Genomic DNA, 23128 nt, shown 5'->3' with positions numbered 1-23128 from the left:
ACATTAATATAAAATACACTATTATAGATTCCCTAAAATCAGTTAAGGAAATCCTAAAGCTATCTGTATTAAAATTCAATAGGACTTATAACATATGATTTACGTGTCCATTGGCATATCACTACTACATCAAATATCGCACACATACCATATATGTACAAATTTTCTAGCTAACTAATCTTTTATATTAGGTATCTAATTCTAAAAATATAACAACATTTTTTGTTCATGTAATCCCTAGTTCAAACCAAGATTGTTTTATATGAACAAAGTATAAAAGTTATATAAAGCAGTATTGTTGCGAGTCGACATCAGAAGTCGATAATAAAACTGTAATTTTTCAACTTTTTGTCATTTTTAACATAAAGTCGACCGGTTTGGACTACATTATCGTTTATACTTTAATTGGGTAGAAGGATTTTCAAATCTGTATAAAGTAAGGCAGTTAAAAGAATACTTATTTGAAAAATAATCGGTACAACACAGACAACTTTAGGATCCCCTTAAAGAAATTTCGGAACAAATATCGAATCAAATAATTTTGTATAAACTACAATTTCATTTTTATTTGTCTGTAATTTTATACATATGATTAATTATTAATAGCAGGACTGATAAAAGATAACGGTTTTTTTTTTAAGAAAACAATGTTTTTTTAAACATGTTTTTAATGCTTCATGTTTAAAAGAGTATTATAAAAAAACATATTTAAAACATGTTATAAACATCGAAGCATGTTTGAAACAATTTAAAACATAATTTTTGCCAACTCTGATTAATAGACAAAAAATACACCCGTATCACTAATGCATGACGTTCTGTACTTTATAAAAATGTAATAAAAGGTATATTAATACGAAATATTTTTCTCTTAAATAACTATAAACATCTATTCTTATTCATTAAATTAGCGAAAAAATTATAACTCCTTGAATTTTTAATTTAAAAATTTTTCAACACAAAAATTTAAATTGTAAAAATTGATAAAATATTAAGAAAATATCATCAAAGAGAGACTGCACTAAAATTTCAAAAATTGATTATATATATTTTCAAGAAATCGGGATTTCACATTGCAAAAATTAAGTCTCGAAAACATGCCTGCAAGGTTTTTTTTTCAAAATATATTAGCGGTTTCCTATACATGTATTTTAGCGCTCTGAATTCGAATGTGGCCGCAGAATTTGCGTAGTACGTCAATTTTTGAAATAAATTGGGTTTTATGTAAAAAGTGACGTTTTTAACTACTCTCATGCTGTATTAAAAAATCACCAAAGCTTCATCAAAATATTGTACACTAATGTAAAAAGAATTATTCTTTCCTTTCAAAATCCATTTTAAATCAATAACGATATTTTTAAGCCGAGATATACCTGATTGAAATTAAAGTATTTTTAAACCATGGAATTAAATGGCACAAACACAGTACATACATCAAATGCTGAAAATTTTCTCTTGTAATCATAGTTTTTTGTGAGCTGAATTTTCATTTTATCTTAGAATACATCTAATCGTATGATTTTTAAGACATAGACCATAGGCTAACCCTAAATATCTGTAAAAAAAAAACCGATTGACCACATCTAATATGATAGAATGGTCAGAAAGGCGTCAAATACCAAAAAATCGCTATATTTCAATTAAGTTAAGATAAAATCGGTGTATATTAACAGAGTAGGGATATAATTTTAAAGAATGACATTAATCATGGTCATATAACTGCACTCTGAGAAAGGTTTCTCCGATTCAAAGAAACATTTCTTTGCTGTACGGTTAAAGAAAAAATTTCTTTGATTTGAACGTCATTTCTTTAATTTAAACATTTTTTTTAAATCAAATAAAAGAAATTTTTTCTTTAACCGTTCTTTGAATCGAAGAAACTTTTCTCTGGGTGTGCACTTCCTACCATCAGATGTAAAAATATTTCTCGGCGTAAAAATATCGTACGCTATCGATTCAAAATGGATTTTGAAATGGATCTTGAAAATTTGATGTGCTACGCAAATTCTGTTGCCACATCTAGATTTAGCATATAGAAAAATGCATATAGAAAACCACTAGTATATCTTAAAAAAAGAACTCGATCCTCTCTCCCTCCGTTTTGCAAGCCTATGTAAAATCGATAATCAGCAAGGAGTAGCATTATCTAAAATTACAAGAATTTGCAATAATTACGATTGCAAGATTTCGAAACTTGAGAAATCACGAAAATCAAGAATCAAGAAAATTAATACTCCTATTTATTCACAAATTTTTGTTTTCATTACTTACTGCGAAAATCGCAAAACTAGAGAACTTTTCTATTTAACCCGTTTTAAAAAGAAGTTTAAATCTATTATCCAGACATGTTTTTGAAATTCCTTTCTAACCATACTTTTTGCAATATAAGTGTATTTTATACTTTGCACTTCAACGGTGCACATGAAAGTATTACATATTTTGTATTAAAAATCGAAAGATTAAAGTTTCATGTATTTTGTAATTCTCAAATTATATATATATATAATAGATTGATAACCTTAATATTTGAAATACAAAATATACTTTTATATGCTCCCATAAAATACAAACTACAAAACATGTGCTACACTGAAATACAATTATTTTACATACTGTTTTTCAATTAAAAATATTTCAAATACATATTATATCCAGCCTTGCTGACATTCTACATTCTCAGACATTCTACACATAAATTTAAGATAAGTAATAAAGGACAAAAGAGAGTAATATATAAAAAAGGTAGATTTATCATTTTATATTTATTTCCTTGAAAATTTCGAATTATAAGCACAGAGAATTAAAATTTCATTCTGTGTGGATACTGACTGCTTCGTAATCCAAACATTGCCGACAGATATGTGAACAGCAACTTCTTATCTGGATGTTTCTTAATAGCGTCAATCACCATTTTGTCAACTACTTTCTGGTCAGACTTTCTTTGATCGCTCGGTTTATATTCTTCCTTCTTTTTACTGAAGATGTCACCTTCCTCTTTTTTGGCGCGCTTGTCACGTTTTCTTTTGAAATAATCATCATTAAGTTGTCCAGGCAATTTGATGCCTTTGATATTCAATTTCGAGGAGGTAGCGATCACATAATTTTGACTAACTCTTCGCAAAGGACAAGCATTGATCAGGAATGGTCCTACGATAATTTGTTAATAATGTTAAATTATAAGTCTCGTTTTAATTTCATAATAAAATATCTATCGCAAAACGTAAAATTCAATGATAAACATACCAGTAATCAAAAGCAAGCCACTCTTTAATTGCTTCAGATAGACTACTCTCTTTCCTTTATGAGGACCAGCCAACAGGATACAGATTGTTCCTGGTGTCAGAGTAGGTCTCAAGTAACGACGATGTTCATGGAAACATTTTTTTGCGTGGTGCACAGTAACTCGATCAGCAGTAGGATAATTTGCGCGTCTTTTCTTTAAAAGCACGATACGCTTTTCTCCGTTTTTGTCACCACCGATCTGCTTTTCGATAGTCAATGGTTTCTTGGGCTTGACCTACAATAATACAACAATATGAGTCAAATTTATATTTGATTATTTGGAAATGTGATATAAAATATTCTTGATCAATTATGATTTGGTAATTGATTGATCACTGCACTCAAATAATTTTGGAAAGAATCAGGAGTCCCAGATTCAAACTTGGCTGAGATATTTTTTACAAGAAGTTCTTTAAGTGTTTTAAGATGCTTATTAATTGTGACATGTAAATGAAAGACACAGCACACAGCACGCCATTATTAAAAAATTAATATGACAATCGCCAACTAACAGAGCAGGGCGTTCTACTAATTGGCGTTCGGAAACTTTATCCGAGTGCATTCAGTATCCCGATTCTGTAACTCTTAACAGTAGTGTCGATATCATTATATTGCTGTTGCATAATTATATATGATAAAAAAGTTGTGCAACAATATAATGATACCAAACTGTCTTTAACAATTACGGAATAGGGATACAGATATCATTTTATCCTTATTTCACATTCGGTGAGCAACAGGAATAAAATAATATATCCTGGATTCCTAAATTCACTTCTGCAATGGCCAAAATTTCGACTAAATTATTACGTTCAGAAAACAAGACACAAATATTGATACAATATTATAAAAATTTATAATATACATAATATAAACATCTTGAACTAAACGTTTTTAGTTACTAATTACTACAGTATGTTTCATAAAGGAGTAAGTATCTCAACTGTTGTGGCTTTTAAAAATGTATGCAACTCCTATTGAAGAAATTAAAGACTAATCTCTTATTAAATAACTCAATCTGCCTCAAAAACAGGCTTTGGCGAAGTTATTAAGAAAAATGATCTTTTTAGAGCAGAGATCAATTTTTTAGTGAAATGAATCAAGATCGTACATTCCTAGTCTAATGTTTAATTTATAATTTTGAAAAATATTAATTATCCAATGTACTTTATATTTGTATATATTTTTCAATTAATAAGTAACTGCTTACCTTTTTTGGAGTCTTCTTCTCAAGAAATTTATAGATAGCCTTTTTGTGGAACATACGAGTACGGCTAAACCTGTAGACACCATTTCCTAAGTCATAATTCCTTGGCTTTCCCCTCGCAGGCTTTCCTTTCGCAGGCTTTCCCTTGCTCTTTGCATCTTCTTTGGCTGCAGCTGGAGCAGCTGTAGCCTTCTTCTCAGGAGTTTGAGCTTTTGTGTCCACCATCTATAAAAATAGAAGTACAGTTAGATTTAATTACTAAATAAATAAGGTCTATATAGGCAATTAAGTATATCTAGAAATTAGATACAATATATATTTTTTTTAACTTGAACCGTTAATTTATTTTTTTCTCTAAAGTGGAGAGAAAAAGAAGAAAGATGTATAAAGTTTAACTAAAAAGAACAGGTCTAATTATTTTATACTTGTATACACTGTAACTAAGAGGTTATATAAGGTTATGATTCCATGTTTCACGTGCAAAATGCGTAAAAGAAAAGAAACAAACTTATCAATAGCAACTTATTAATAGTTGAAATTACAATTAATCTCTATAAATCCAAAAAGAATAAAATACATCACTATTTATTTATAATTTGAAATATCAAGCAGGAAGCATATGTGTACTTCGCGAAAAATCAAAATCAACTCTTAACATCGCGAAAATATAGTGTCGTTTGAAAAGATTAGATCCAAATTATATGGTATTTAATCGTAAATTACAATATATTTTTGTTATAACAATCGGATTTCTTCGATTACATCAAATTACTTGTCACATTACTATCTTACCGTAAAACGAACGGCTGAAAGAGCATGCAAAACCACTACACCTATTAGGAAAAATGTGAACCATGATCGATATAATTATCGTGGGGCGAGATATATCGATAGTAAATTCAAATCAATGAAAACAATCACGGGTCGCTTAAGTTTCTCATAAAATATAATCATTGTAATTACTAAATTACCATAATGTTATAATAAATTTTAAAAAATGATAGAATGAATTAGATTATGATTAATTTTAATTTTTTCTTAAAGCTAATACTACTGTATTTAATCAATGCATTAATTACACTCGCAGAAAAACATAGTAATAGCAACTAGAGGAACTATACAAGTTTTATATGTAGACTTATTATTTATTAATGTACACACATATAGTTGAAGAAACTATTTTATAACTATAAAACAGTTTATCCAACTATATATATATATATACATACATACATAAATATGTATATACACACTCACATACATTGATTCTACATATAAAACTTATATAGTTATCTTTATACTTTATAATTATCATCACTATGTCTTTTTTTTTGAGTCTATGATAAAGGATTAAATTAAACGTATATAAGGGGATAAAAATCCACGTAATGTTTATAACATTAATTAATCCATTTTTGTTTACTTTCCATCCTTCTTATATTCTTTATATCAGATATATTTCCCTCGTACAACTACAATATTCAATAAACTTTTACAAATGCAATGACGCAGGGGAATAACGAACTTAGAGATCTCTCCATTTCGCTCCCGTACGCTATCGTAACTCTACTCATGCACCTTACACACGTACATACATTACTCAGAGGTCTTTTATCGTGTGGCGTTCAAAAACGTAGTCTCACTATACACAATCATGTTTACACGACAGAGTAGATTGTAGAACACACAAACGCTTATTCTTTCCACAACAGTAATCTCCGATGGAATAGCTGAGTGGCGACATTCAAAACCGTTATTATTACATAATGTGTTGAAAGATATACGCCATGTGATAAATCTCTCCTTGCTTCAAATGGCGCAATTCATAGTGGAATTCCGACGACCTCAAGTGTGACGAAGAAGTGACAGTTCTTAAGAATAAAGAGTAATCCGTATATTCATGTACTAAATGCGTGATACAAAATATCGTATAAAGATTTATACAGAAAGCTGCAATGAGATTTCAACGAGATTTCAATAATACAGCGATTATAAATGAAGAATCCACAAAAACGATGTGTGCGTAACGATAAATATGTTTTGCGATGATTGACAAGTAAAAAACTATATATATTATATATATTTATATATAACGATACAAAAAAAGATCGTGAGACATCTTTAATAACTCCCAGGTTAACTCATCCGTAAGTATCCTTCAACTTAAATCATTTCTTCCAAACCCCATGCGCGCATTTTGTCAATATATGACAACTGTAATATAGATTGCACAGCGTTAAACACATTGCACTGTGATGGAGATTGATTTTTTTGATGGATATTTAACTGGAGATACTTAAAATGGCGAGTCACATCACCGCGAGATGTCCTTGTGACCTCGTGAGACAATATCCGACAGATGCTGTACAATTTCACATCAATTTAGCAGATGAGCAATTTATTTTACAAATGTCGAAACACGCATACTTCGCGGATACGAATAACGAGTAATAAAAATATCGAATCATAATGCAAACAAGAATGCATTTTAAATTTGTCGATGTGGACGATGTGTATACATTAATAGAGTTTTTTCATCTGTGCTTCCTTATTGTCCCTATAAAATGGAAAAAAATAATATTACATATCTCTTTCTTTTTGTACGTGAATAATTGTTAAGGTATTGCAATTGTATATAATTACCGATAAAGACTGTACACCAATAATATTATCATCTGTACCGCAATGAACAGTAAGAACACGGTAGTCGTTAAACAATTAGGGCAATCTGTATTTCCCGGAGTTTTAACATCCTTTTTTAACGTGTTAAGCCCGTCTCGCATCTCTGTCATGAATGACTGATAATCGTATCCCATTGGCTGCACCTATGAAATTTATTGATGTCAGAAAAGTTTTGGAAAACTTGACTGTTGTTTTTAGATATTACAAAGAATATAAAAACCTGCGCTGTCGGAGCATGTGCTTGATTATTAAGAATAGATTCAGTCTTAGAATGAACTTCTCCCATAAAAGATTTAATTTCCCTAGCTGTATTCAATATTACATTTTGATTATTCAACACAGCCTCGACTTCCTGTCGACGTATGGTGTCGATCAGCACAGGTTGCTGTCCTGGTTGGCCCGGAACTTGCACACCTAATTATGCATTTAGATCAAATTAAACGATATATGATATTGCCTTGATATAAATTAGAATTTTTTGCTACTTAGAAGTTACACATTCTAAATGTTATCTTAATTTTATTTCTTTAATTATTATCAATTTCTCCTTAATAAATTTATTTTTATAACTTTTTAATATTTAACCTAAATATTTTTGTAAACAAATGAAATATATTTAAATCTTTTTTAAAAATTTATGTAAGATTAAAAGCGAAGTTAATGAAAGGTGAAATTTTGTATATATATATATTTTTTTTAATTGGAAAAATAAAGATTTCAAGAATGGATGAATCAAGAAGCAATTGTCCCATTTTGAAAAAAAATAGACTACAAATTCATACATAAAAAATAATATAAAATAATAATGTAAAAATTTAGAATAAAGCTTTTACAAGAAAAATCTTTTTAAAAATAATTTATGTGACACTTGTGATCTCAGATTTAATCAACTGTAATTGCGATTTACCTCCTTGTCCAATTTGAGATACTAAACCCAAAACTCTCTCTTGTCTTCCAACAATCTCATCTAATTTCCTGTGAAGATCGCGTAAAACTTCAAACATCTGGCTTTGTCCATGGAATATCTGCCGTAATTCTCTTTGATTCTCCGTTTCAAAATATTCATCATATTCCACCTTTTGACTTTCTGGATGTTCCCTGTTAGAATGACATATCAATATTGAGAGATTTAGTATTGTAAAAACACTGGCACATCGCATTTTCTTACTTTTGGTATTCCTCTTTTTGTTCATCTAATTTTTTTTGGTAGTCTAAGTATTCCTGTTGGAGTTTGACTTGTTCCTCTATAGAAACTTTACTCCCGTCTACTGGAAGCTGTCCGGGAGGATGCAGAGAGGTAGTAAGAAAATATAAGATGTCATGGTCATCAGCCAGGCCACCTAGATAATTAGAAATGCATGAAAACATGCGATATGCAATTACGTCGATATACTATATTAATATTTTTTATATGCATACCAGTAGCGGCAGAAATTCCAAAATATCCATTTTTCGGTAACACAATGTTGTCAGCTCGGAAACATATATCATAATCTTGTTCATTATTCGTCATACCGTTATGGAATAACAGCTTGAATAGAAAAAGAGGCCAATCAAATGAGAAATGTCAAGATAAAAGTAATTAGAAAAATCTCCAGTATACTCACAGTTAACGAATTCATATAATACTCTATCCGCGCTCGTGTGGCAAATGGTTTATTGCGGAAATCTCGCAAACAGCCTGATAATTGTTGCGTAGAGCCGTCACTATTAAAGAATGAAATGAAACACAAATTATGTAAAATTAGCTCGAACGTGCAAGTCATATGTAAGTTGTTAAGAATGTAATTTACTTTATGTGATCAAAAGCCTTTGTGCCATCATTGACAATCGCCATGATATACGGATTATTATGCTTATTGTCATTATCGAACGAGTCAAAGAAAATTCCCAAACCCGTCCAAAGATCTGAACTGCCGAAAACGGAGCCATTGTAGAATCCTTTATCGCTTGTGTACCAGAATGCCAAACCATCCGCTCCTATCCTTCCACGTCCGCTTATTCGGAATACTAATTCTACTTCCCACCAATCAAAAATTGTAGGTTGTTTCACCCATATTGCACCTAAACAATATATTTCATAAATCTCTTGCAAAATTGTTGCAAATCGTCAATTCAATAATGTACTTGAAAAATTGAGATTTATATATTCCGTACACATAAACCTCATAAAAATTATTTTTAAGAATTTATCCCTGTGAAAAAGCTTTAAGTATTAGCTTAAGGTATGTTTATATGTGAGATTTGCATACAAACCTTTTTGGCTTCTAAGTGACGGTGCTACTCTGACATTTTCTGCACTAGCAATGGCATCTGCAATTTAAAACATAAAAGTGTTTTTAGAAGAAAACGAATATACTACATTTATATTATACCTGTAATATTTATATTAGATATATTATATTTTAAATCAGATGAAAAATAACATTATCTTTATAAGAAATAAATAAAACATATGTTCAATTAAACATAATACAGCAATGTTTTTTAGCATTACTATTAAATATTTCTTTAAAACATTATTATCAGATATTTCTTTATACAAAGGAATCTTCAACTATACTTTAATTTTCAGTTACCGCACGTACTTTTACTTCTAGCGTTACCGCACAGGGGTATAATATATCCTGTCAATGTTCAAGTAACAATAATTACTCTAATTTTCGGCAATGCACTGATTACAATAAATGTGTAAAAATCTTCATTTTGGAAAATTTAAAAAAGTCTTGTAATATATAATAGTAGAATTGCCGAAAATTGTAAATTACAAAAAATATTTAATAATGAACAAGAGTCCATTTTTTTAAACTATCACAAAAAAAATCACGAAAAATATTTTTCTCAAAAAATTATTAATTGTACTTAATATAGAGATAAAAATAAAGAAACTAAAGGAATGAACTGTTGAAGGTATATATTTTAGTTAAAAACATGTGTTAAAATATTCCCGTGCAAGTATTTAATTTGACAAGTAAAATTGCATGATTTTTTTTATAGAAAAAGAATGATTGTTACCACCTTTTTACACAAACTAACAATCCTAGATAAGGGAAAGTATATGTTGAACACATAACTTTTTTTCTTTTCCTATATCCAGTACTTTATTTCTCCAGTTTTTACAAATGTTATATAATTTTCAAACATTCTAGGTATGCCATACCCTTGTATAGTAACTGAGTTTAATACTTTTTTTATCATTTTTATTAAATATTTAAAACATAAATGTATTTTTAAAAGAAAACGATTATATTACACATTTATGTTATACATGTAATATTTATATTAGATATATTTGAAAACAGATAGAAAATATTTTATTAAGACTGCTATCTTTGTAAGAGACAAGAAAAACGTATGTTCAATTAAAATCAACATAATACAGCAACGTTTATAATGTTACTATTAAATATTTCTTTAGACATATTGTATTTAAGACCAGATAGAAAATAATATTAAAATTGACATCTTCATAAGAGACAAGTAAACATATGTTTAATAAAAATCAACATAATACAGCAACATTCAGCATTACTATTAAATATTTCCTTAGAATGCTATTACCAGATACTTCTTTACACAAGAGAGGAATTTTTTTCCATATTTTCCAGTAATACTTTTTTATCATTTGTTAAATATAATTTCTCTCTCACTTCTACAATCTTCATTCTGATATCCAACTGAACTATTAGTAGGAAAGAAATAATCATTGAACGTTAGCAACTCTCGGAAGTCTCTAATTAGACGTATTGACTGCAGGATTATTGCAATTCCGTGCCTCATGAACAGTCATTCATTACTTTATTTCTGCGGTGTGTGCGAACGAGAAGATGTATACGTCAACGTCATCAGTGTTTTGATCGCTTTCAGGATAGTCAGTACGGCGGGAAATTATGCAAGTGCGTCAGTGGAATCGAGAGTGAGACGGCGATCGCTCGAGGATGCAAGAAAACCGCGGGTCATCCCGCTGCAGCGTCCAAATCGGCGCCGCCGGAGTAACATACGGAAGGTTGCGGAGCACGACGTGTCGGCGCGACAGGTGTCGGTTTAGGTTATATGTCCCTTTAACGCGGTGTGGGATTACTTACTTCCGCCGTATTCCCAGAACGGTACGCTGCCGTCCTTCTGCGCGAGATACGGTGGCTTGAAGGAGTATTTGTACTCAAATTTCCGATGCGGCGCCTCGCCGCGGCCCAACGACACGCCGCAAGACACGAGGAAAACGAAAAGCCACCTTACCTCGGCGGCCATCTTCATTTCGACTGTTAACGGTGTTAATCAGTGACGATTGTGGCGACAGCCGGCGGCGACAGCCGGTCTGCGGCACGCCATGAAGTTGCTCGCGAACGCGCGCTGTATATCTGTATTAAGCTGGTTCTACATTGATCGCATTGCAGCGTCGCAAGCGTGTCGCAAGCGTTGCAGTCCAATCAGAGTCGAGCTAGCTTGACGTTGATTGGACCACAACGCTTGCGACGCTGCGATGCGACTAATGTAGAACCAGCTTAAGGCCGGAATCAGACTACGCATTGAAGATTGAGGTTGAAGATTGAAGATTAAAATTTGACCAGTAAGAACAAAGGAATTTTAGCTCCTATTGTTTTGATTGGTCAAATTTTAATCTTTCAATCTTCAATCTCAATATTCGATGCGTAGTCTGATTTCGGCCTAAAGCCTTGTGTCCACGATGCTAGAAATTGGTCCGAGATCTCGGAAAGAGAAAGAATTAACCAATCACATTTAAACAATTTAGTCACATGATCAATGCGATTGGTCAATTCTTTCTTCATCCGAGATCTCGGACGGATTTCTAGCATCGTGGACACTGGGCTTAAGAGACTGACATAAGTTCTAATTGGATAGAAAATGGCGTTCATAGGACGATAAGTCATAGGACGCGTTCGCAACTAGGATGGAAAAGCAGAAAAAGTAGGAAAGCAGAAGTCGATCAAAATTCGGGCTGTACTATCATCTATTACCAGCACGACTTTTGATTGGCTTCTGTCATTCCATATCCAGTCAATCAAAAATTAGCCCATCTATGCCAGTCTCTTATTATAGTGTCTCTAGTTCACATCACAGTCGGAATCATGGTCGGAATTACCATCTGGCTTGAGTCAGTGATCAATGGCATATCCATGTGTCCAAGATGGCGTCGCTCGTTGACAACTACGAGCAGCAGTACGCCGTTCTGACAGCTGACATCACTGCGAAGATTGGCCGGATCAGGATCCAGAGTGGCGGTAAGAAACGTCGTCGAGGCGGCAATCAAAGATGCGTCGCGTGTCTCGCACAATAATTCGACCGACACGTAACCGCCGCGCAAAGTCAATGTTAAAGGGAAATAATCGATATGTGTGACGTAATTTGCAGGTGAGAAAAGAGCCTTCGTCCAGGATGTGGACCGACAAATCGAGGAGGCACAGGAGCTGGTAATTGAATTTGCATTCCCTCTCCCTTCTCTTAATTAAAGTGATGGACTGATTGTGAGTGACGAGCTAGATTCTCGATTCACCAACTGTCGATCGGTTGGTCGTAATGTAGGGTTAGAAAAATCATTCTGCATTTTGTATTCCATGCAGTTCACAGTTCTTGTGAAAAAATCGAGATACTTTACGGAATATATAAGCTATCTCGGAGTTTAACGGACAAACTGCAGGAGCATATTCTATAAATGGAAATAAAAAAAATGGTCTTTAAAGTATGGCTATGCTTTATTGCAAAGTTGTAAACAAATATTGGAACATTTTAGTGGCATTTGATTGCTGTTATTATTTCACATCAGAAATATATCCAGCGAAGCTGTTATCTCAGCTGATCAAATATCATATTCATGCCTTGATTTGTGCACAGGTTGAAATGATACTGAATCATTTAAAGATATTAAATATGATGTGAATATACACGAGGTAAACACGTTTGATCTTTCCAACATGAAATGTATACTTTCGTATCCTGTACAATAAAAAAATCCATTGTTTTTTATTTCATGTTGATTTGATATTTATTTATATCTTTATAATAAAGCATTTCTAGCCAAACTTCATACATCTTATTTCCACTTGTAGAATATGCTCCTCAGCTTGTCTTTAAATCCTAAGACACTGTATATAAACCGCTCAATATTAGATCTAATTGAATGTTGATTGTTAATTCTCTGGAGCTGACTATAATCTATTGGATTGATTAGACCTATTCAATTTTTCTGTGTTGAAAACCGAGTCAATTTTTTTTATGTTATATCAAATTTAAATTATATTTATTGAAATACATACTTATTAAAATATAATTGCTATCCATTCTTTTTTATGAGTCATTTTGATTTCTTGAAATTAATTAGTACCTTTTAATTAACATAAATTAAATGTATTTTACAAACTCAACATCAGTAATTATGTTAATAATTTTGGCATCAGCTTCAGAAGTTTAATGGGTCAGCTTGCTTAATAGGGTAATACATTTAAGTCCAATTTCTATTAATGTACATTAACTTTAATCTTGGTTTAATTTACTCTACATCTTTTTTTAATTCTTAGATCTAGAAGATAAAAAGTAAGTAAAATCGAAATTAAAATTAATCTTTTTACATTGGTAGAAATGGACATTAGTATGAATAAAATTTGATTTGCACAAATCATTTAGAAAGATTTTTTAGCAGTTTGTAAAAATCTTATTTTGGACGTTTTGCATTTATTTTTATTTATGAATTTGATCGATTTACAGGTAGTCCATTTTTTCTTAAAATAAGGCAGTTGTTTTTTTAATCGATCCACTAAACATCTTAAAACCTTCAACTTTTTAATTTCAGAGATAAACAAAAATTCACTTTTCGTTTAATTTTAAATGGATTTTGCAAATTTTTAAATTTATTTATATTTGTTTACAAAAATATTCAAAGTAAATATTAAAAAATTATAAAAATAAATTGATTGAGGATTTGATTTTAATTGAAACAACCAGTTTAAGATAACATTTAGAATTTATACATTCTAAATAACAAAAGATTGACAGAATTAGGAACAATTATACCTATAAGATATGTTTTATTCCGTTTGCCTTTATTTGGGATGCTCCATTATAAAATATTTATCTCAAATAAAAAAGATTATCTATAATTTGCAGCTGGAGCAAATGGAGTTGGAGGTTCGTGGGATGAACGGAACAGCACGCGACCGTTTACGCGGTCGCGTAGAGAGTCACAGAGCGGAACTGAAACGCTTGACGCAAGAATTTCAAACAGCAAAGAAACCAAAGGAGGATGTTACGGAAATCACAGTGGAGGAGTCTTGGGACAATAACGTAACAGAAGACCAAAGGAAAAGACTATTGGATGCCTCTGAAAGAATAGAACGATCAGGGCGAACGTTACAGAATGGTTATCGTATGGCATTGGAGAGTGAGGAGATCGGTTCTCAGGTGCTGAAGGAACTTCACGAACAGCGAGAGACGATACAGCGGAGCAGAGGAAGAGTAAGTTCTTTACACTGTCGGGAGAGATTAAAGCCCATAGCACACAGAAAAACATAAGGTGGTAAAATGTAAGCGAATCTGCCAATTGCAATAAAGAGCATGAGGTAATAACGTAAGGCAATAAAGCCTGTGACTCATAACAAAACATAATGCAACAAAGCCCATTCTACAATTGCGTAAACGTAGTTGTAAGAATTGACTAATCATAGTTGAATATGAGGAGAATATTCAACTGTGATTGATCAATTATAATACAGCCACAATCACTTACAACTATACTTACATAATTATAGAATGAGCTTAAGACGTAAGCAATAAATCAGTCAATCACAATAGAGAACGTAAGATTATTGTCTTAAACTCAATAGTTGTAAGTGGTTGTAATTATAAGAATTGACCAGTCACAAACGAATGAGGAGAATATTCGACTGTGATTGATCAATTCTTTATGTTCTCTATTGTGATTAGCTAATTTGCTTACTGCTTACGTCTTACTATACTTTTCTGTGTGCCATTGGCTTTACTGCTTACATCTTATTGCTTAAGTTTTCTTGTATGTCATAACTCGTAGTTTCTACGTTAAATTGTATTTAAAAAGAAAAGAGCACGAAATCATAATGTTGTCTTTTGTTTCAGTTACGCGAAACAGATGCAGAGTTGGGGCGAGGGTCTCGATTATTGTCGGGAATGATCTTTCGAAGCCTTCAACAGAGAATTATTTTGGCAGGAGTAGCGTTAGTGCTTATAATTGTTGTGTGCATTGTGATATACTATAGTTTTAAGAGTTAAAGAGAACAGACATTTTTTTCTTCGGCCAGATCCACCAGATGTGGTTTGGAAATTGTATTTATTATCAGAGACTTCAAAATGTTATTTCTATCAAATTGCGAGGTAATTCTGTATTATATCGTCTATCCAACTTTCTTGTACTTGTTTGTCACATTTTGCCTTAAGACATCAGTTTTTGCTACACGTTTATTCTTTTAATAACCTGACAAACATCAGATGACTGAATCATGATCTCTTATACAAAGTCAGTAATCTCTAGCAAAACTGGCAGAATGTCACCAAACAAGAACAAAAGACCCCGTTTAATTGTTATATAAAGTCTTGTATAAAAAAATATTGACCCATCCCATGTAAGGTAAATTATAAAACGATTTTACGATTCTCCTCCAAGTTAATTAACTTTGCGCGTCGAAGTTAATTAACTAAAATTATATTGAAGCAGTGAATGATTATCACAAATGCATTATTTTCAAGTACCTTGGAAAGGATCGTAAAACCGTTTGAATTTGTTATCCGAGAATCTTGATCAGCGGTTAACAGCGGTCAAGTTTTTAAAGATATTCCGAACCACAAAATATATTCAACAAGAAATGTATTTATTAAGTAATATTCAAAGTTTTCGACGTTGCGTGCGCCGATTATCGGGTACACGCATCGAAATATTACCTCTTCAGGGTAATATTGGAGGAAATATTACCTGTTCAAGTTAACAACTACGTACTAATTGTTGTAATTTTGACCTGAGCCGTAATCGGGTGAGTTCACTGCGACTCTACCAGTTAAAAATGCATTCTATAATTCGCCTCTTACATGAAAATAACTCACTGTGTACATTATTGAAGTATGCGTGGGTAAGGATTGAATTGTAAATACATCCATTATCGAAAATATCCAAGGACGCTTGTAATTGAGAGAAAGAGAAACTAAACGCGCCTAATAATAACTCCTTTTATTACTTGTTATGTTATCATTTACCTTAATTAGCTTAAATGGTGCTTTTTTTTCCATCTGCGTCCCTAATGTACCCGTGAAAATGATAATATAATAAAAAGTATCTCGAGGATTAACGCGCGAATATTCGATGACAATAGTGACTTCGGTGAGAGAACAGCGGCGAGGAAAGGCGCTTTGCTTCCATTTCTACCATCGAACGTCTTTCTTTTGCGTTCAGTGCTGGTGCAGACAAGCGATAGCACAATCGCTCAGTCCGGTCAGTCCAATTGTTGATAGAGATCCTCTATCTGTGGTTTAAAGTACGCTTTCAGTTGAGGCCGTTTCGATTTCAACGTTGGTGTTAAAAGCCCATTTTGTACCGAGAACGGATCTGGATGGAGATAAATATCCTTTACCTGCGAAGCAAATAATCAGGGTTTTCAAACTATCAGACTCTTCCAGGTTTAATACTTAAGATTTTTATGCGTTTTCATCTATCACAAAACTCAACTACAATCTTGGCCATAAGTATAAAATACTCTTAATTTCTTGCATTGTCTTGGAAAAGGTAATAATAAAAATCAAAGGAAAACTAATAAAATATTAAAATTGTTATAAAGATATATATATATATATTACTTTTCAATATAATAGTTTTTAAATTTTTTTATTTTTCGTTAGATATAATAAGACGTCAATTTGTGGAAGTGCTTTATACTTATAGCCAAGAATGTAGATGAGATCAAACGGAATTTGATGTTTGAATTTTTTGAATAAAAGAAAAAAAGATAGAAAAAGAAATAAGGAACGATAATATACTTGTTCAAAGGATTTCAGACCAGCTTCTTTTCCCCACGCTAACATGTCATCGAGGATTAGTTTTTTTACTTCTGGATTGACGCACAGAACACTCAGTGTACCAGGTATGCCATTCTCCACCGCCCAACACTTAATTACATCTACGTCTGGTACTACTATTGCTATGATACAAGATTTCAATGATTCTCCGTGGACGAATACTTGTTGTACATATTGGCTGCGTATGTAAATGTTTTCGATCTTCTCCGGCACGATATATTCCCCTTGCGATAGCTTGAAGATATGCTTCTTTCGGTCGATTATTTTTAACGTTCCATTCTGAAAGCAATTGACAATACATAAATATAAAAAAAATTATTTTAACTTGTAAACTTAATTATCTTTTATAATTTATCTATTATCTATTATTCATTTATTAATTTTTCCACTATCTTAATTATCTTAATTATTATTTAAAAAAATAATCTCAGCTATCTCTGATTTCGTTTCTAAAATATATATATTATTTATAAGGATTTAAAGATATATCGCTAATAATCGCTATAGAATGTAATAAATGTAATTACAGGCTGCCACATGCCGATGTCTCCTGTGTGATGCCATCCCTGTTCATCAATAACCTCGGCAGTTTTTTCCGGATCCTTGTAATATCCCATAAAGACGTTAGTACCCTTGACGCACACCTCACCCTGGTTGTTCGTCGCGAAGTACTCCATCTCCGGAACATCAACGAGCTTGACGCAACAGCAAGCCACTGGTGGTCCCACGTGTTCCGGCACGTGATCGCCCTGCATTCACATGCAAATTAGAGAAATAACAAAAAAAAAAGAGATTATTCCTATTTTCAACAGAGAATATATCTGTTAACGCGAATCTCTTTTACCCTGCGGTATTATCATTCCTTACTATAGAAATTTATAATATTAGAAGGTAATGATACTTTCATAACATATATTTATTTTAAGTATTTTACTTCAAGTGTCTCTGTTGTTCAGTGCTTTCAATATTGAAAGTAAGTAATTCATTACTACCAGTATAAAATTGGCCAGTATTAAATATTGAATTTTTGCAGAAAAAGGGAATTATGGAATAGTAATTTTTTCGATTGCTTCTAAAAGGCGTAAACTATAATTATCATAATATCATGATATTCTACACAACCCCGCACTTATTCTATAACCGCTTCCTTTCCCCTAAGGGCTCTTACCTATTAACAACTAACAATAACATATAATTGTTTTTAATATATATTATATGTATAATTGTCATAACATACAATTTCCCACTCAATAATATAACTGTAATATAACACGTATATGTAACAGTTATATTGTTGAGGAAAATTAAAACTAACAATTATGTTACTGTGTTAGTATCTGCTGAGTACGATGATGTATACATGTATAAGATATTCAGATATAATTATAATGGATCGATGGATGTTCTGAATACAATAATTTAATAGTTAATGGTCTTGTGATGGCGATGGCACACCACGTGCCCCTGGCACATGGCTTCAAAGCTTTGATTCGATGAGCTGACAGAAATATCTAGACTGCGACGGCTTTTACCGTCTATATATTTATGTCGATACTTGCGCCAAGAATAGAGAGAGCACGCGCATCACTTGATTATTAGTCAGCATTCAATAAAAACATCATTTTAATTCCGCCAGTCTGTCAGCGGTAAACACCTCCGTCGTGTGTGTGTGTGTGTGTGTGTGTATGTGTGAGACACGTACTTTTTTAAATTTCAACTATCGATGAGTCAAGAATGATTCCGTTAGCTTTAACTAACAAAGAGGTCAATCGAAGCGAAATAAATCGTTTAATTTTAGAAAGAACATTGATTTGCGGAACATAACGAAAATTATGTTGCGTAAGAGATGCGAATAACTTTGTTGTGTAATTTCTTACAGATTATTAAGAACCTGCGCATTTTCACGTTCTCACAAGCATAATGAAGAGCAAAGCGGTATTAATTACCGGAGATTTACGCTTGGGTGATTAAGGTGGTTATGGAGCAGCGTTTCTCAAACCGCGCGATGCTTCGCAAGCTCCCATGGATTTGCAACAAAAGTAAAAACCATGTTATATCTGGACGAACACAATTTTTTCACGCGGCTAATTGAACATCGATTGGTGACAGCGCATAAATGACGACTCTTAAAAGAAATTTCATATTGCAAGATAGTGATTAATTGTTTATTTTGAATATTAAAAACACTCTTATATTCGGTGTTTTAGTACTCAAACCCAAGTAGCACATAGCGCTTATAAAGCGTTAACAAAGCGCTAAAAAAGCGCGTATAATCGCTTTTTTAGCGCTTTGCCAGCGCTGCTGTGTTACTTGAGAAATAAGTAATTAATCATTATCTTTCAGCATTAATTAAATTGGCATAAATTAAAAAGTATTAAATTGGATTTTTGTAAGAGAAGATTCTGCGAGATACATTTTGAAATCAAAGCGTTCGGACATCGTCGGAATTATCTAATTTCAAACTACTGCAATTGAATTATATGCATTCAACGACGATATAACAGTTGAGATTATTCAAAAATTATGAATTGTTTATTGACGAATCCAATGGCGGCGTAAATTGGCGTAATGCAGGATAAACACTTGGGGGAGAAATACGTACATACACAGGAGGAATTTGCGGAATTTTAACAAAGATCTATGTACGTTATGTTTGTTCTGCATAGTGCTGATTTTGTCGCAGTGCCAAACGGCGTTCGATAAAATGCAGCTCCCATGCTTCTTGCGATATTCGAAAGTTCTCGTTTGTGTCTTTAGTAGAATCAATAAGAATTCTTCATACTCTAAAACGATGAATTCTTTCTCTCTCTCTCTCTTTCTTTCTTTCTCTATCCACATGGCATCATCAGGCTTGTGCATTATTTATCGGCGGTATTTTGCAGTATATAAAAGAGATAAATAAGAAAAGCAAATAATGTCTTTATTTATAGGAGCTACTGCATTATATAAGGAAGAAATAATTTCTAAATTATTTCTTTTAAATAATGTCTAAATTTCGAAGTTTAGACGGAGTTTGTACGATCTATAAGAGGTACAAATGCTTTGATTGAGTAATTTCTTATAGGTTGTTAAGAACTTTGAGAAAAAAGCCTAATAATATAGGGCGGAATCCATAGACGTTGCTCAAGATTTGAGATGATCTTAAGCTAGTGCATGAACCAATCAGAGAGCCGTATTAGCATCTTAAGATCTTGCTTGAAAACGGATTATGGATTCCGGCCATAGTTATCGAATGTACTTTGTTTAGCGTACTGTTGTTTAGCGTAACTATCTTATATTTCCGCAATTATTGTTTAAAATAAAAATTTACAAATAACTTTTTTTACTTAATTTTTTGAAAATTTTCTTGTTATAGTATTTTGAGTTGCGAATTTTGGGACATCTTGTATATAAAATAGTATTAAAAAAGCGATTATGGCTCTGCCATTTAGAATATCTGTGATACCATACCACATTGCGAATAAGTATGTTTTGAAATCTTAGTTCTTTGTCACGAAGGTAATGCATAATTGATGAACAATAACGTCTATTTATTCCTAAGCTCTTATTCCTAAGACAAATATTTTTTTCACAAATACAATATTATATATTAGAAAGCATTACATCCAATTTTTGACTACACGAGTAGTTATAGGTACGCGCGAGGTACTCCATGTAATACTCATAAATATATTTCTGCGACGAGATCTTACAAAACTCACCTTGGACCTATTAAAAACGTAAATTTTCGCGAAGGTCAAGCATCGATAATAAAGATTGCAGAATGACAAAGTTCACTTTAAGACAATTACGATTTTTGCGATTTCATGTAAATCAAATACATATAATACATATATCTTTGTCAAGGATAATCGATATGCTGTGAATATTGTGATGTATTTCAAGGTGAGATCACTCCATCAGATACATGTTAAAAACATAAATCTTGCAATTTTATATGTACTCAGAGAAAGACATGATAATGTCAACCAGTATTGTGCAAGGTATTCTATTTTTAATACCTAGATATAAGTACAGATACTCTGGAAAAAATATACCGAGGTACAGGTACAGGTACTAGAAAAGTAAAATACCTAGGTACAGGTACCTTAAATGTACCTTAAAAGTACCTAGGTTCAGGTATTTTTATTTTTAAGATAAAATTTCAGAATAAATTGCATTTTGACAATAAAATGACGTCAAAATAAAGACAGCTTGCTTGTTAGGTATGATCTATGTATTTCATGTATCTGCGCGTAATATTCATTTATTATACGTATATTTTATATACACATGCATAAATATTCTATGCAAGTAAGTTTAACATATAAAATAAAATGAAGTAATACTTTATAAAGCCATTAATTTTATTCGAATAACCTATATATTGACATTTATTAATTATTAAAAAATGATACGATGAAATGAAATGCTGGAACAAATTAAATAAATTAATAATATAAAATCTGTACAAAGAGCCAACATAGTAAACTGAATGTGTAAATAATATTTTTAGAATGATAATGTAAAAAAAAATCGTAAATATGTCGATTTAATTTTTTAGATCATCATTAGTACAATTTAGGTAACGGTTTTTAGTGTCAAATTAAATAAAGTTCAAATAGCAATCACAAAACAATATACATATATCTAAATTATCTGATGACCTAAAAAATGAAGATCGACACGTTTATGATTTTTAATAATAACTGGCTTAATACAAGAAAGTATCATCCAAAAAGTAACTAAATATACCATAGGTATCGATACATAAGAAATAGAATCTAGGTATAGATATAGGTACCAGAAAGAAAAAGTACCTCGCGATACAGTTCTAGGTACGAAAATTTGTACCTAGTTACAGTATACACCTATGGTGCTTGTATCTAGGTACAGCACAACACTGATGCTAACTATATAACTAACAACTTTAAAAGTTTTTTATGTAGATTTAATGTACATATATATAGTTGAATAAATTATTTTATAGTTATGACTATATAATCAATAGTATCAAACACGTAAATATTTCTGTCAAGGACAATCGATATGTCATGACGTGTCTCGCAATAAAAGACCACCTCATTGAACACATATCTCTACTGAAAAAAAGCGTTATAAAGTTACATAACGAAATCATGTAATTAAGACAATAAGTAAATCACGTAACGGATTGTTCTAAATCAGTATGTGATTTTTTAAATTATGTAATTTGAAAAATCACATGATATTAGAAATAATTTCATCCACCATGTGATTTTATAGTTATCGAATTTTAAAGAATTAAATGATAGAAATAGAAGAAAAAAAAAACATTATCGTGTGACTTTTCAAATTACGTAATTTTAAAAAATCGCGTGCTGATTTGAAATAATCCGTTATGTAATTTACTTATCTTAATTACATGATTTCGTTATGTAACTTTGTGAGGTGGTTTTTTTCAGTAGGGATTAAAATTGCGATTCTTGCATTTTAGCGTTAATCAAGCATTACGATAGCTGCGATAAGATCACACAATGACAAAATCCATTTTAAGCACGTTTTAAAGTCAGAAACCTAGCGAAATTAGATACGGCATCTGCAAACATTTGTGTAAAAGTTCTAAGAACGTAGAGTTTAAAGCTTCAGCGAGCTTGACGATTTCATAAAAAATGTATTCGCGAAGCACATCTACTGACCGTGGTTTGTATAACTAACGCTCTGGTGTCTTTTATATGCGATCGAAAGGTCTCTACACGTATCTACGTTTACGTATCATCTTTAAACATTGCCGCGTAGGACATTAACGATCTTATAGACGTACGTCAATCACCAAACGTCCCTTGTTCCACTTTTCTTCCGAAGCTTACAAAGAAAACTTACAATTGTATCTCAGTTGAGGAGGTTTCTTTCAGATTCAGAAAGAAAAAGAATGAAAAGGAATATCGAAGG

The 23128-nt window shown here is 31.8% G+C and overlaps 4 protein-coding genes across 7 annotated transcripts in view; 1 reads left to right on the top strand and 3 right to left on the bottom strand.

Moving 5' to 3' along the window:
* Nucleotides 1-2748: 2748 nt before the first annotated feature.
* RpL6 (ribosomal protein L6) lies at nt 2749-5300 on the bottom strand. Of its 3 annotated transcripts, none has more exons than XM_018458886.1 (4): nt 5282-5300; nt 4493-4714; nt 3244-3517; nt 2749-3147 (listed from the first exon to the last, which is right to left on the bottom strand). In XM_018458886.1, exons 2-4 carry the CDS (start codon nt 4712-4714, stop codon nt 2801-2803), a joined length of 843 nt encoding a protein of 280 aa, XP_018314388.1. In that variant the 5' UTR covers nt 5282-5300; the 3' UTR covers nt 2749-2800. The 3 variants fall into 3 exon arrangements, with proteins under 3 accessions (XP_018314388.1, XP_018314387.1, XP_018314389.1); XM_018458885.1 differs by lacking the exon at nt 5282-5300 and adding an exon at nt 5213-5232; XM_018458887.1 differs by lacking the exon at nt 5282-5300 and adding an exon at nt 5032-5055.
* Nucleotides 5301-5918: 618 nt separating this feature from the next.
* Nucleotides 5919-11425, bottom strand: ergic53 (lectin, mannose binding protein ergic53). Its single transcript, XM_018458881.1, has 10 exons — nt 11257-11425; nt 9428-9484; nt 8965-9235; nt 8779-8878; nt 8591-8702; nt 8340-8511; nt 8079-8269; nt 7392-7585; nt 7133-7314; nt 5919-7046 (listed from the first exon to the last, which is right to left on the bottom strand). The coding sequence occupies exons 1-10, from the start codon at nt 11423-11425 to the stop codon at nt 7010-7012; spliced, it is 1485 nt and encodes a 494-aa protein (XP_018314383.1). The 3' UTR covers nt 5919-7009.
* An 849-nt stretch (nt 11426-12274) lies between these two features.
* Nucleotides 12275-16350, top strand: Vti1a (Vesicle transport through interaction with t-SNAREs 1a). Its single transcript, XM_018459077.1, has 4 exons — nt 12275-12411; nt 12542-12600; nt 14291-14638; nt 15275-16350. Exons 1-4 carry the CDS (start codon nt 12318-12320, stop codon nt 15425-15427), a joined length of 654 nt encoding a protein of 217 aa, XP_018314579.1. The 5' UTR covers nt 12275-12317; the 3' UTR covers nt 15428-16350.
* The window catches only part of LOC108729782 (long-chain-fatty-acid--CoA ligase 1), a 31765-nt gene continuing 24639 nt past the window's right edge, over nt 16003-23128 (bottom strand). The window contains exons 6-8 of one of the 2 annotated variants that reach the window (XM_018459074.1): nt 17746-17967; nt 17180-17497; nt 16003-16776 (exon numbers count right to left, since the gene is read on the bottom strand). In XM_018459074.1, the coding sequence (XP_018314576.1) occupies nt 16639-16776; nt 17180-17497; nt 17746-17967 (678 nt within the window). In that variant the 3' untranslated portion in view covers nt 16003-16638. The remainder of the gene's footprint in view (nt 16777-17179; nt 17498-17745; nt 17968-23128) is intronic. The other variant, XM_018459075.1, reaches the window with a different exon arrangement.

The sequence above is a fragment of the Mycetomoellerius zeteki genome, unplaced genomic scaffold, assembly GCF_001594055.1.
Source record: "Mycetomoellerius zeteki isolate Tzet28-1 unplaced genomic scaffold, Tzet1.0 scaffold79, whole genome shotgun sequence".
Classification (NCBI taxonomy): domain Eukaryota; kingdom Metazoa; phylum Arthropoda; class Insecta; order Hymenoptera; family Formicidae; genus Mycetomoellerius; species Mycetomoellerius zeteki.
Note: the sequence above shows the minus strand (reverse complement) of the source record. Positions and strands in the feature narration are given on the sequence as shown.

Bases quoted from the DNA above. Each gene is read 5' to 3' on its own strand.
- Vti1a (XM_018459077.1), top strand. From the start codon at position 12,318: ATGGCGTCGCTCGTTGACAACTACGAGCAGCAGTACGCCGTTCTGACA. The intron at 12,601-14,290 runs GTAATTGAATTT...TATAATTTGCAG, and splicing joins TCGAGGAGGCACAGGAGCTG to CTGGAGCAAATGGAGTTGGA. The intron at 14,639-15,274 runs GTAAGTTCTTTA...CTTTTGTTTCAG, and splicing joins TACAGCGGAGCAGAGGAAGA to TTACGCGAAACAGATGCAGA.
- RpL6 (XM_018458886.1), bottom strand. From the start codon at position 4,714: ATGGTGGACACAAAAGCTCAAACTCCTGAGAAGAAGGCTACAGCTGCT. The intron at 3,518-4,492 runs GTAAGCAGTTAC...GTATTATTGTAG, and splicing joins AGAAGAAGACTCCAAAAAAG to GTCAAGCCCAAGAAACCATT. The intron at 3,148-3,243 runs GTATGTTTATCA...AAATTATCGTAG, and splicing joins TGGCTTGCTTTTGATTACTG to GACCATTCCTGATCAATGCT.
- ergic53 (XM_018458881.1), bottom strand. From the start codon at position 11,425: ATGAAGATGGCCGCCGAGGTAAGGTGGCTTTTCGTTTTCCTCGTGTCT. The intron at 8,879-8,964 runs GTAAATTACATT...ATTCTTTAATAG, and splicing joins AAGGCTTTTGATCACATAAA to TGACGGCTCTACGCAACAAT. The intron at 7,315-7,391 runs GTTTTTATATTC...TAAATTTCATAG, and splicing joins CACATGCTCCGACAGCGCAG to GTGCAGCCAATGGGATACGA.